The sequence below is a fragment of the Saimiri boliviensis genome, chromosome 8 (genome assembly GCF_048565385.1).
Source record: "Saimiri boliviensis isolate mSaiBol1 chromosome 8, mSaiBol1.pri, whole genome shotgun sequence".
Lineage (NCBI taxonomy): Eukaryota > Metazoa > Chordata > Mammalia > Primates > Cebidae > Saimiri > Saimiri boliviensis.
Genome location: NC_133456.1, coordinates 90,699,230 through 90,714,095, shown reverse-complemented (window position 1 = coordinate 90,714,095; position 14,866 = coordinate 90,699,230). Strand labels below are relative to the sequence as shown.

The window sequence follows — 14,866 nt, the reverse complement described above, 5'->3', positions numbered from 1 at the left end:
AAAAAAAAAAAAAAGACCAAAGGACTTTTCTTACATACATATCTTACTATCTTGGGTAGCTCTAGAAATTCTCCCCTTTTAAGTTCAGTAATAGAAACCTAGAAATAGATTTAGAAGGAAACTTTTTTCTTTTTACAGTTTTTTTTTTTTTTTTTGAACAGCCAGCATTTGTACCCGTAGAAGGGCATACAGTGACAAGTCTTTTTCTCATTTTAGTTCCTTAAGTACCCAGTTTTCCCAGAAAGAGGAAAAGAAACTTCTAAATAAAGTTATTTTCTTAATTTTAAAAAGTTTCTATGGTAAAAATGCAAACCTTCAAAAAGAAGTACAAATGTTTATAGACCAACCAGGACAATAGTATCAAGGCCTGAAAATGTGACCGGTATACTAATAACCCCAACACTCATGCTCCCTACTTTAGAATCCCACACAGCCTGCATGTGAACGGTAAAAAAGGCAGGTGTTTATTAAGGATTGTGATGGACCTTTGATTTTCACGGAAACTATATCCAGATAGCTTTAGCGATTCACATGTTGATGAATAGTGTTATTTGCTTGAGCTCTAGCCTTAAGATTTCTTTTAGTGTCCGTTTTTATATTGCTGTTGGCTCATCAATGTTTCTGAATATTTATCTGAGTGAAAATGATGGGTGGTTGACAGGGGATACTTACTAGCAAACTAATCACAGACAAGCAAGTTGAACTTTTATTCAACAGTTTTTTGGATATAGATTTAGTAGCACCATTATTAGAATGCTATTAGTGAAAGGTATAGTGATCATACAAAATAATCTTTAGAGATCTTTTAAAACGACTGTTTTTCAGAAATAGAGGTTAGCAAGAATGAGTTTTCAGGCTCCTAATTGAAATTGTGGTTTGGAGAACATTTTAATCCTCAAGAGTTGTCTTTGTAAAGGAGGTTGCTGCAAAGTAGCTCCATTGGTATTAGCAGGCAGTAGAATTAATTAGTTGTTTCAAGTGAGTTAGAATTGGAACAACAGCATGTAATTATTAGTTGGAGAGTTCCTATGTCATTATGCTTTACAGAAAGATATCCAGATGTGATATGACCAGTTGATCTCCTGTAATAAAAACAATTTTAAAAATTATCTAGAGAATTTTTATTCCCTATATTCGATTTTCACAGCATAATGCTAAAGAAAATATAGAGTTTTTCGCTGAGTTTTAATGTTCCCATTCAAAAAGAACTATTTAAAAATCCATGTTGCTACTATTTGGGTTGTTACATATCCTGACAGGATAAATGAAACTTGCCACTAGGTTTTTTTTTTTTTTTTTTTTTTTTTTTGAGATAGAGTCTTGCTCTGTCCCCCAGGGTAGAGTGCAGTGGCACGATGTCAGCTCACTGCAACCTCTGCCTCCCAGGCTTAAACCATCTTCCCAGCTCAGCCTCCCAAGTAGCTGGGACCACAGGCACGCCCTACCACACCTGGCAAATTTTTGTATTTTTTTGTAGAGACAGGGTCTTGCTTTGTTGCCCAGGCTGGTCTCAAGCTGTCCACCCACTTAAAGTGCTGGGATTACAGGCATGAGCCACTGCATTTGCCTTTACCACTAGTTACCCTGAAAAAAATAAACTCTTCAGCACCTGTTCCGTAAGGCAAATCTGAGTGCTTTCCAAATTACCATAAACTCTACAACATCAAAAAAAAGAGACAAAACAAAAAAACTTCAGCAATATTAACACTAAAACTTGGAATCTTGCCTTCAGGTGTGGTCCTCAGTCCCAAGTATATCAAGAGCCTGACATCAGAGAGGCAATGTTTGAGTGGTTAGCAAAAACAGTATAGCAGTTAATAGTTAAATATTTCATCTTAAGGGTTTGAGTGGATCTGTTTGCCTCATAGATGAGGCAGCTGTTTGGGAGTAGGAAAGAAAAAAAGGAGTGAAGCGGGCAGTAAACACTTGAAGGTTTGAGTTAATATAGGCACTTAGGAGAAACAGCAGTAAGGAGAAAGGAAATAACACCTTTGCATTCTGATTAAGAGAGTTTAGAGTTCTTTGTGTCTATAACATAATCAAAGTGACACAGCTAGGACTGAAATTTAGATTTCTTGACTCATTTTCAAATAGCACAGTAGGTAGGCACTCTACAGAAACATTCCTTGCTGTGTTCTGATTTAAGTTGGTCCTCAGTCACCTCGTACAACCTCCTCTGTTTTGCATAGCATATATTTATTATGTGATGTTTGTACGTTTGTTTCTTAGTTTCTCTACTTTTCTTTTTCTCTGTTGTTGAATTACTGCTGACTGATGACTAAGGGAGTACATAGAGGCAGAGACAAAGTAGCTTTAAGACTGTAAGACCACAGGAAAAAGTGAACAGCAGTAGGTGTTTATAAATCAGTATAGCATAGATTTGTTATCTATGTATGCTGTTAAGGTACAGAAAAGGCAGCTGCATGAATAGTTTGGTCATCACTGGATCATTTGTGAAGCAGTCTTTTACAATTGGGCTGTCTACCTTAGAACAACTAGAGCCAGAATTCATAAATGGATAGTATGAGAGGTATAACCACCTCATCTATGCAGATGCCATAGATGAAAGAGAATGTCATTCACTGAGCTCAGGTTGGAGCCATTGTCAGTCCATTTGGATTAGTAGACTAGATGAAACACTGGCATCCAGGCCACAGTCTACACAGGGTGCCTGTTCTTAGCAAGAATCTGAGGTTGCCTTTATCTTTCTGGCTGGTGTTTTGGAAGAGTTAGATTTGTTTGAGTCTGTATTGTTGTACATTATGTCAGTTTTGAAACGATAATCTTGGAATGTTATGACTTTGCAGAAGGTTTTATTTGATTTATTCCAGAGAAGTAATTTCTGAGTTTGTTTTATCTGGGATGTTGGCCCATGGGGAGAATTTGGGCCATCAGGGAAAGGAGGCTTTAACTGATTATATTCCTAAGGAATTTGAAGTATTAGTTTCAAATTTTTGCATGCTACTTAATTCACTATCCTAATTACAGAAGAGCACCTTCTCCCGAAACAAACAAACAATAAACCCACTGGAGTTTTGAGAAACTTTATTCTTTTGTAATAAGACCTAACTGCCCAAATGAATCTTTTATTTTTATTATAGATTTCAGAGGAACTTGGGCAGGCTTGTTACATGGGTATACTGTGTGATGCTGAGGTTTGGGCTTCTACTGATCTTGTCACCCAAATAGTGAGCATACTGCCCAATAGATAGTTTCCCAGTCCTTGCCCTCTCCCCACTTTTGGGAGTCTCCCATGTTTGTCGGATCTATCTTTATGTCTGTGTGTACTCAGTGTTTAGCTCCTCCTTTTTTTTGGAGACCAAGTCTTGCTTTGTCACCCAGGCTAGAGTGCAGTGGCATGATTTCACCTCATGCAACCTCTGTTTTCTGCTTCCCTGGTTGAAACAATTCTCCTGCCTCAGCCTGCAAAGTAGCTGGGACTACAGGTGCTTGGCACCACACCCACCTAATTTTCTGTAGTTTTAGTAGAGACGAGGTTTCACTATGTTGGCCAGGCTGGTCTCGAACTTCTGATCTCAGGCGATCTGCCCACCTCAGCCTCCCAAAGTGCTGAGATTACAAGCGTGAGCCACTGCGCCCAGCATATCTTTTAACATGTACTTTTTAACTAAAATCTTTTGGGAAGGAATTATGTCAGTGGTTGGAAGTAAATTCAAATTTGCACATAAAACATCAAATTAATTGACTTGGGAAACTAAGGAAAAATTGAGCAAAGTGTTCTTAAATTGGGAGAAAATGAACATTATATATATGATCCTAGAAATGTTTACTGTAGTGAATAATTATGAACATGTTTTCTTTCTTTCTTTTTTTTTTTGGCCGCAGGTCACTCTATATGAACATATTTTCTAATGCCTTAAAAAGAGAGTGCTGCGGGGCATGGAGCTCATGCCTGTAATCCCAGCACTTTGGGAGGCCAAGGTGGGTGGATCATATGAGGTCAGGAGTTCAAGACCAGCTTGGCCAACATGGTGAAACCCTGTCACTACTAAAAATACAAAAAAATTAGCTGGGCATGGTGCCACACACCTGTAATCCCAGCTACTCGGGAGGCTGAGACAGGAGAATCTCTTGAACCCAGGAGGCAGAGGTTGTAGTGAGCTGAGGTGGCGCCATCGCACTCCACCTGGGGGACAAGAGCAAAACTCCATCTTGGGTGGCAGTGGCGGAGGGTAGAGGGGAAGAAAGTGCTATAAAGGGGGTATCATATTTGAATACAGTGTGTGTGTTTACAACGACTACTGTAAAGAGGAGGAAGATAAAGAATAGAATATTATTACACTTGTCCCTTGGTATATGCAGGAGATTGGTTCCAGGACCACCTCCGTATACCAAAATCTCTACGTATTCAAGTCCTGTAGTTGACCTTGCACATATGAAAAGTTGCTTCCCACCCCCTCCCCCCCATTATATTAGGTTTTTGAATCCCATGAATACTGTATTTTTGATTTGGATTTGATTGAAAAAAATTCCACGTGTAAGTGGACCCATAAGCATTTCAAACCCATGTAGTTCAAGGGTTAACTTTAGTTATAACTCTTCTACTTTTTCGTGAACAAATTGTCAGAATTCCTTATGATTGATTCTGTTCATAAATTTGCTATTATTTATTATTGTAGTAGGTGATAAGTGGTAGTAGCATGACTAATTTATCTTCTGTTTCCGGATACACTTGATACAATAAAGAATAAGGGTGGTATTTGATTTCTATTTAAAATTTGTTTTATTTGTAAATAATTTAAAATTTATAGAAAAGTTGCAGAAATAAATGCATTGCAAACAGCACTCATACCCTTTTCCAAGATCAAACTGTGTTTAACATTTTACCTCATTAGCTTTCTGATATGTATTTGTATCACCTATAACATTTAGTTTTCTGAAATATTGGAGGATGAGTCCCTTTTTTTCCTAAGTATGTGGTTTCTAAGATTAGGGATTTTTTTTTTTATGAAGATAGTTACCAACGTTAGTACATTTAAAAGTGGATGCATCGTAGATTTTATCTATTCCGTTTCTGTCAATTGACCCAATGATAGTATCATTTGTAGCCATTTTTGCCCTTAGTGCAAGATCCAGTCTAGGATCATGTACCACTTTTAGTTGTCGTGTCTCTTTAGCCTCCTTTAATCTGAAACATTTCTACAGCTCTTCTTTTTCTGGCATTGACATTTTTGAAAAATTCGCAAACAACTCTTCTTTTAAACAGAGTGTTCCTCATTTTGGGTTTGTCTGATGATTACATTCTGTTGTATATATATATATTCTCAGCTGGAATACTACATAGAGGATATTGTGTCCTTCTAATGGTATCATGTCTGTAGGCACATGATGTTAATCTGAGCATCATTGAGATACTAATTTTGATCACATAAAGTGTTGCTTGATTTCTCCATTGTATAGTTACTAGTTTTTCCCATCTTGCAACTAAATAATTGGTTTGTGGGAATATACTTTCAGATTGTGAAACATCTTGCTCTTCATCAAAATTTTCCCCTAGATGAGTATCTGATTACCTTTCATTTTAAGTACTTTGCCAGAAAAAAAAAAAAAAAATTGATTGCATTTCTTTTTCTTACTAATGTAAATTGAAATATAAATTCTATTTACTACAGAAATATAGAAAGCATAATACTACTACTAATTTGAAAAATGAATATTGGTAATTATAGTGATTTTTATGTATGAATTAAAAGTTCTTAGGAAAATGACTAATTTGGGTATTTATTTGGTATTATCTTCTCACTTGCCCAGTGTGTGAATTTTGGAATTAAACAGTTGAGTCCTAGTGTGTTTTGTTTTAAAAAGAAGGAAAAGACCACTCTGCTTAACATGTGAAAAATAGTTTCTTCTGTACTGTACCAATAGAAAAAAGTTAGTTTGAGGCTTTGTCATGCTTCTTATTTCATTCTGTCTTTACAGAGTGGCTTGATAACCATACCCTTAAGATTCGTAGAGAAAAAGACCATGAGATATTTGTGAAAGTAGTTTCTATTTGTCTTTTCAAGTTTGTTGTGTTGGATTAGACTGCTGCTATAGATGGACAGGTCATGCAAACAGAAGCCTCATTTTCCATGTTGTTGTTAATAGCTTGCTTTCTGTATTTCTTCATTTAAAAGAGCAGTTTTAAAATCTAACCTAATCCATTTAGTACTACTCTACTTTGAAAGCGCTGAAACATATGAAGAGGATTTCACTGTGTTCTTTCTGGTGTCTGATACCACTGTTTACAAGCAGTCAGTGCATAGCACAACTCTGGGACATTAATCTGTTTACAGAGAATAGTTGTACTTGCCCCTCACCCATTTCTGTTGTCTTAAGAGAGATATATAAAATAAATATTTTTTGGTAACGCTCTGTCGCCCAGGTTGGAGTGCAGTGATGTGATCTCGGCTCACTGCAGCCTCTGCCTCCTGGATTCAAGTGATTGTCTCAGCCTCTAGAGTAGCTGGAACTATAAGCACATGCCACTATGCCTGGCTAATTTTTTATATTTTGGTAGAGATGGGGTTTCATCACATTGTCCAGGCTAGTCTCGAACTCTTGAGTTCAGGCAATCCACCTGCCTTGGCCTACCAAAGTGCTGGGATTACAGGCGTGAGCCAACATGCCCAGCCATCCTTTCACTATTAGAGGTTCACTGCCTCATGTCTTCAGCCTTCCTGCTGTTAACTTTGGTTCCTCTCTTTACGTTCTTCAACATTTTCCATTTGTCTCATTTCTGAGATCTCTAGTAGAAAATTTAGGTAAGCTCTGCAAAGTGAAGTTGACACTGATAGAACTTTCTGGGACAAGGTCTGCCTTAGCCTTTGGTATGCTAATGAATTTGGGGAAAGCCACATTTTTCTGCTGTTGTAGCATTCATCTCCTTGCTTCCCTGTATTTAAAATGAACGGCCTGTGAATTTAACATAAAACCATAAATGTTAGGGCTGGAAGTTACTTTGGAAATACTCTTCCAATTTCCTTTTTCTTGATAAGGAAGCTGACTCCCAAGGTCAGATGACTTGGATCTGGTTAGTAAGTAGCATAATTGATAATAAGATTCCCTGACTTTGAGAATAGTCTTCTTTTTGCCATCTTATTTTGCTCAACCAAATTCCAGGTACACTGCCTTGCAAGCATTGTGACAGCGGCAGCTCCATCTGCCATCACAAAATCACAGTGAGTGCCACGTGTAATTATGGCATGTAAGAAGGCAGGCATGAAAGCATACAGTAGTCCTACTTATCTATGATTTGCTTTCCAGTTTAAGTTACCTATGCTCAACCTCTGAAAATATTAAATGGAAAATTCCAGAACTAAACGATTCATAAGTTTTTAAATTGAACACAGTTCTAGGTAGTGTTTTGAAATCTTGCCCTATCACATGTGGAGTGTGAATCATCCCTTTGTCCAGCATAAATCCCCACTGTATACTTGACCCTCCACTTAGTTACCTGGTAGCTGTCTAGTTTTTCAGATCGACTGTTGAGGTATTGCAATGCTTGTGTCCAAGTAACCCTCATTTTATTTAATAATGACTCCAAAGCACAAGAGTACTGTGCCTAATTTATAAATGAAGCTTTATCAGTTGGGCACCGTGACTCATGCCTGTAATCCCAGCGCTTTGGGAGGCCAAGGTAGGTGGATCATGAGGTCAGGAGTTTGAGACCAGCCTGGCCAAAATAATGAAACCCTGTCTCTACCAAAAATACAGAAAATTAGCTGGGTGTGGTTGTGCACACCTGTACTTCCAGTTACTCGAGAGGCTGACGCTGTAGAATCACTGGAAACTGGGAGGTGGAGTTTGCAGTGAGCCAAGATCATGCCATTGTACTCCAGCCCAGGAGACAGTGCGAGATTCTATCTCAAAAAACAATAAAACAAATAAATTAAGCTTTATCATAGGTATGTATGTATTGGAAAAAAACATAGTGTACATAGGGTTAGGTTCTATCTGTGATGTCAGGCATCCACTGGGGTTCTTGGAACGTATCCCCCAAGAATAAGGAAGGACTACTTGTATTTCTCTACTGTTCCCTCAAAGTCAGATTAACTCTTAACTATCCAGATTAACTCTTAACTATCCAGATCTTAAGAACAATGTGACTTAATCTGGCATTGCCTTGTTTTTCTCATCTGAGAAATGAGAATAGTGCAACTTATTTCACTGGGTTGTTTTAACGATTAAGTAAACTATGTTGATTAATATTTATTAAGTGCTTGGTATTTTTTTAAATTTTTCACCTGTCACGATGGAATTTCAAAGTGCTTAGTATTGTATGTGTTTGTTCAATTTGTTAAAATAAGTAGAATGATACACAACTAAGTATTTTCTAAGCATCTGTTTCTCAAGCCTGTAGTCTTAATTAAGCAGCTTATTGATAGCACGGACATAAATTCTCAGCTGTCTAGTGCACAAATGCCAACTGAGTGGTTATAGTTGTTCAACACTAGCTTCGAAAAGTGATGATTAGGCTTGGACACTAGGCAAGAAGTAGAAAATGCTTCCATGTCCATAAAGTAATTATTGCACAAAACTCATGCATCAAAGTTAAGCGCTTTTTGGCAGAAGAGTTCCAGCATTTTCCTCCTTCATGGCCTGTTAACTTTTTTGTTTTCTTTTAGAGACAGGCTGTCACTCTATTGTCCAGGCTGGAGTACAGTGGCACAGTCTTGGCTTACTGCAACCTCCACCTCCCAGGCTCCAGTGATTCTCCCACCCCAGCCTCCTGAGTAGCTGGGACTACAGGCGCAATCACCACACCCAGCTAATTTTTGTATTTTTTGTAGAGATAAGGTTTTGCCATGTCACCCAGGCTAGTCTTGAACTCTTGGGCCCCAGCAACCTGCCTGTCTTGGCCTCCCAAAGTGCTGGAATTACAAGCTTGAGCCACTGTGCTGGGCCCTAATAACTCTTACTTTTTTAAACAAATATTTGTTGAATATCTTGCTGTACTCAAGTTATTTTGGAGTAAGAACTCAAGGACTGGAATAGCTAATGTTTGGTTTTTGCATGTTAGCCATAGCAGCTGAATTATAGGAAAGTTGTTAGTGTTGGCCAAGGTAAAGAAAAGAGATAAATGAACCCCTGAGAAAACTCATGGATACCTCAGTATACTGCAGCCCCCTACATTATTTTATCATGGAGTGGTGCTGTAATTGATGTTCATAATCAGAAAATTTTAACCCCAGAAGGGACCTTGAGGGTTATCTTAATTTAGTTTTTTTGTTTTGCAGTAGATAAAGTGACCCTGAAACACTGAGAACACATTAAATCATTTTCTATAGATTGTGTGTGAGAAGTTAGCCAAGTGTGTATTGCCTTTCAGAAAGCTTTCTATGCAAGCTAGTTATAAAGGTTGGTACCTAAAAAGTACTATTTCCTGCCTCTTCATTATTTAAAACACCTGTTTCCTAATGATATGTAATAAATGAGCATTATCTCACATAGATCTCTCCTCAGAGATTAATTAAAGCCTATCATAATAAATATAATTGCAATGAAAATATTTAAGAAAAATACAATCACAATTTAGCCCTGTGACCTTGGGACTCTACTACCTGTTCTATAACGTAATAATAATTGTCCTTATATCATGACTAGTTTTTAACAATGTTGTAAAATACACAAAACAATGTATCATCTTAATCATTTATAAGTGTGCAGTTCAGTAGTGTTAAGTACATTCACACTGTGTAACTATTATCACTGTCTATTTCTAGAAAGTTTTTATCTTTACAAACTGAAATTCCATACCCATTAAACAATTTCTCATTCTCCCCTCTTCCCAGCCACTCTCAGCTACTATTCTATTAATACCGTCTGTCTTTATGAATCTGACTACTTTAGGTACCTCATGTAAGTGAAATACAGCGTATGTGTGTGTGTCACACACTACTGGCTCATTTCACTTAGCAAAATGTCTTCATTTCTTTTGGGTGTATATTTAGAAGTTAAATTGCTGGATCATATGCTAATTCTATTTTTAGGTTTTGAGGAACTGCCATACCATTTTCTATAGCAGCTATACCATACCTTCCTGCTAGCAGTATACCAGCAGTATGTAAGAGTTCCTATTTCTCTACATCCTTTCCAGTGCTTGCTTTGTGTTTTTTTTTGCTTTTTCTTTTAATAGTAGCCATTCTACTGGATGTTAGGTGGTATCTCTTTGTGCATTTCCCTAATGATTAGTGAGTTGAACATCTTTTCATGAGGTTATTGACCATTTATCTTCTATCATGACTTAGTTTTGATATAACTAGTTTTTTTTTTTTTTTTTTTTTTTTTTTTTGAGACTGAGTTTCGCTCTTGTTACCCAGGCTGGAGTGCAATGGCGCGATCTCGGCTCACCGCAACCTCCGCCTCCTGGGTTCAGGCAATTCTCCTGTCTCAGCCTCCTGAGTAGCTGGGATTACAGGCCCGCGCCACCATGCCCAGCTAATTTTTTTTTGTATTTTTCGTAGAGACGGGGTTTCACAATGTTGACCAGGATGGTCTCGATCTCTTGACCTTGTGATCCACCCGCCTCAGCCTCCCAAAGTGCTGGGATTACAGGCTTGAGCCACCGCGCCCGGCCTTGATATAACTAGTTTTGATATAATGACTAAATTTTCAAATATAATCACATATGTGAAAGTCCTGAGAATTATGTGTAATATAAGTGAAATTAATGATTATGGTTGTATTAACTTTTTTTTTTCTAAAATTAATCAAAACTCCACTGAACAGTTAAGAAAAGGCAGAATCCGAGTTCTGTAGAGGAATTTATTTTTACACTTGGAATTCATTGTGCTCAGGACTTAAGACAATTTTGGAATACATGTGTATGTGACTAGCATAAGGTCATAGCAAACAATTGCCCAGTGTTAAGGCCTTAAAAATAGTCCTGTTTGTTTAACTGGTCCCTGTTGAGGTATTTGTTAATCCTGACTTGTTAACCTAAAAATTTAAAAGTAAAGTCAACTGAGAAATTAACTGAGAAATTTGCTAATGTGAATAAAATATAAATACTTAAAATCAGTAATAATTGTGACTCATTAAGATGTACTTCACAAGAGCAGTCAAAATAGAGAATATGGCAAGAAATACACAAGACTTATGGCAATCATGATACTTTACTGAAGAATATAGAAGATTGGAATGATGAAGTGGACAAACCCATCTGCCCAAATGAAAAGACTTGATAGTGGTTAAATACTGAGTTGACAAAGGGCGATTTTTCTCAAATTAATACATTTAGTGTAATTCCAGTTAATGTTTTAGCAAAATTACTAATGTCGAAGTTTATTTGGAATGTGGGTGATGAATAAAGATAATACCAAAAAATCCCAAATTTTTCATCAGCTATATAGAATAATACCTAGTATAAATTATAGTAATAAACCTAGTGTTTATTCAGGAATAAACAGTGTAATGAAAAAGAATAAAGGACCCAGATATATAACTGTCTGTCTATGGTGTTTGACGTATCACTTATTATTATTTATTTATTTGGAGATAGAGTCTCATTCTGTTGTGCAGGCTAGAGTGCAGTGGCACAGTCTTGGCTCATTGCAGTCTCTACCTCTTGGGTTCAAGTGATTCTCCTGTCACAGCCTCCCAAGTAGCTGGGATTACTGGTGCAGCCCACCATGCCTGGCTAATTTTTTTGTATTTTTAGTAGAGACGGGGTTTTAGCATATTGGCTAGGCTAGTCTTGAACTCCTGACCTCAAGTGATTCACCCGCCTTAGCCCCGAAAAGTAGTGGGATTACAGGTGTGAGCCATCACACCTGGCCTGACATACCATTTTTAATTAGTTGGGAAAAGACAGTTTTTTTTGGTTTGGTTTGTTTTTTTTTTTTTTTGAGAGGGAGTCCCAACTCTTCTGTCCAGGCTAGAGTGCCACTGGCACATTCTTGGCTCACTGCAACCTGTGCTTTCTGGTTTCAAGTGATTCTCTTGCCTCAGCCTCCCGAGTAGCTGGGATTATAGGCTCCCGCCATCATGCCTGGCTGATTTTTGTATTTTAGTAGAGAGACAAGGTTTTACCATGTTGACCAGGCTGGTCTTGAACTCCTGACCCCAGGTGATCTGCCCACCTTGGCCTCCCAAAGTCCTGGGATTACAGGCGTGATCCACTAAGACTGACCAAAGATTCTTTAATTAATGTTGCGATGATTGTTGGTTATCTGTTTGGAAAAAGAGACTTTACTATAGTACTGTATATAGTCATATTCCAGTTGGAAACATGTTGTAAAATTTTTGTTTTTGTTTTTGTTGTAAAGACAGGGTTTCACCATATTGGTCAGGCTGGTCGTGAACTCCCGACCTCAGGTGATCCACCCGCCTTGGCCTCCAAAGTGCTTGGATTACCGGTGTGAGCCAGTACGCCGGGCCCTAAATTTGAAAAAGTCACATAGTATTAGAAGAATACTATTGAAGATTAGAAACCAAATCTTCTAATGACATTGAGATTAGAAACAAAAAGAGAACAAAATTGATTGTATAAAATGGAGAACTTGTGTGTGACAAAATATTTTATAAGCCTTATTGAAAGACAGACTTGGAAACGCTATTTAGCAGTGAATTTTAATAGTTACTGTCATAATAATTTTAATGCTGAAAGTTTTATTTCTGATTTTCATCTACTTTGTGTATGAAAACGTACATCTAGACAAACATTCATAAATTTTCTCATGTATTTGTAACATACAAATTGTTTTTAGCTTAAGGAAATATGTAAAAAATTAGTTTCAAAAATATGTTTTTTAAATGGGAGAATATATCTTTGCCAGAACAAAATAATGCATCTTTTCAAGAATTATGGCCATAAGGAACATATTCTTAAAGTAGATTGTTAGCAACAGTAAAAAAGTATTTACTAAAATGGGTACAAATGTACCCATGTTGATACTGGAAGTTTATGCAGTGTCATTATAGATGTTGATTAGTCTAACTTCAAATATTCTATTTTGTTCAGTCAGGTCAGTTCAGTGAAGATATGATACCCACAGTGGGCTTCAACATGAGGAAGGTAACTAAAGGTAACGTCACAATAAAGGTACGTCATTTTATTGCCACATGAAATTAAATTGTTAGTGTAGACACCTAGGACTTTTTCTGTTTATTTCTTGGTATTTACTGAAAATTTGCAGTTCTTCAATAATGAATGTGCATATTTCAAAAGTATGTTTTTTTAAAATTTATTTTTATTTTTTTTGAGACAAGAGTTTCGCTCTATCACCCAGGCTGGAGTGCAGTGGTACAATTGGCCACTCACGGCAACCTCCGCCTCCCGGGTTCAAGTGATTCTCCTGCCTCAGCTTCCCAAATAGCTAAGATTATAGGCTTGTGTCACCATGTCCAGCTAATTTTTTGTATTTTTAGTAGAGACAGGGTTTCACCATGTCTGTTAGGCTAGTCTCAACTCCTGACCTCAAATGGTCCGCCTGCCACCGCCTCCCCAAGTGCTGGGATTACAGGCTTCAGCCACTATGCTTGACCAAGAATAGATTTTTAATCTATTTTTTTCTCAAAAATTAAACATTTTTAATCCGTTTCTCCAATAATTAAAAAATGTTTAAGAGTTATACTCATAAAAAACTTAGCCCACTTATGTGTTGGCAGAAGTAATATTTGAAATTTAGATGCTCCTAGAGAAAAAAGATCCCATCTTTAAGAGTATTTGGAATTGGAATGTGCTATTACATTATTTCATGAATAATATTTTATATTGAAAGATATACTGTATTTAAACTTTTGCTAGTTAAGTATTATATTTGTGATAGCACATTCTGTAGCCTGATTTTCCCTTTCCGCTTTTTATTTTTGGAGATGGAGTTTTGCTCTTGTTGCCCAGGCTGAGATGACCCAATCTCAGCTCACTGCAACTTCTGCCTCCCAGGTCTAGCAATTCACTTGACTCAGCCTTCCAAATCGCTGGGATTATAGTCATGTGCCATCATGCCTAGCTAATTTTGTATTTCTAGTTCAATTTGTTGGCCAGACTGGTCTTGAACTCCTGACCTTGTGATCACCCATCTCAGCCTCCCAAAGTGCTGGTATTGTAAGTGTGAGCCACTGCACCCGGCCATTTTCCCTTTCTTTACTATTAAGCCCTAAAATTGAAACTATAAAATAGGAAAAAGTTAACTAGCTGTTTAACACAATTTTCTTTTTAAAATGAATTTGACAAGTTTAAATCATGGACTTGTTTTCTTTCTTTCTTTCTTTCTTTTTTTAAATCGACAGGGTCTTGCTGTGTTACCCATGTTGGAGTATAGTGGCAAAATTATAGCTCATTGCCGCTGGGACTACAGGTGCATGCCATTGTACCTAGCTAATTAAAAAAAATTTTTTTTTTAGAGATAGCGCCTCACTGTTACTCAGACTGGTTTTGAGCTCCTGCCTTTAGCAATCCTTCCTTATCAGCCTTCCAAGTAGCTGGAATTACAGGCATGAGCCACCACATCCACCTAAATCATGGACTGTTGAACTGCGTATTAGGGGCAGTATTTTAGCTTTTTGGTTTGGTTTGGTTTGTTTCAGTAGTTCATGGAAGTTTATTTTCATGACCTGAGCCTTAATGTTCATTTTGCCCGATTGTTGTGGTTCACAGAAGCTGTTCACTAATATCTCTGTGGCTCATCTAATGAAGTTGCAGATTTAGTTATGTGCATGTTTCTTTATGCTTGTTACCAGTTCTGTAGTTAAATTGGAAGCCTCTTAAAGATAAATACCATGACTTGAGACTTTGGTGTAGCCCAGTGTCTAGTGTGATGCCCTATGGAGTAGACAATAATAAAATGATTATGGATGGTGGCTTTCATATGGATAAAATACTTTTATCTTATTTTTTTGAGACGGAGTTTCACTTTTGTTG

General features: G+C 37.2%; 1 protein-coding gene across 1 annotated transcript in view; it reads left to right on the top strand.

The window, feature by feature from the left end:
* ARL8B (ARF like GTPase 8B) overlaps positions 1–14,866 on the top strand; it is a 49,988-nt gene that overhangs the window by 26,231 nt on the left and 8,891 nt on the right. The window contains 1 exon segment of the mRNA XM_003927122.4: positions 12,965–13,045. Within this exon segment, the coding sequence (XP_003927171.2) occupies positions 12,965–13,045 (81 nt within the window).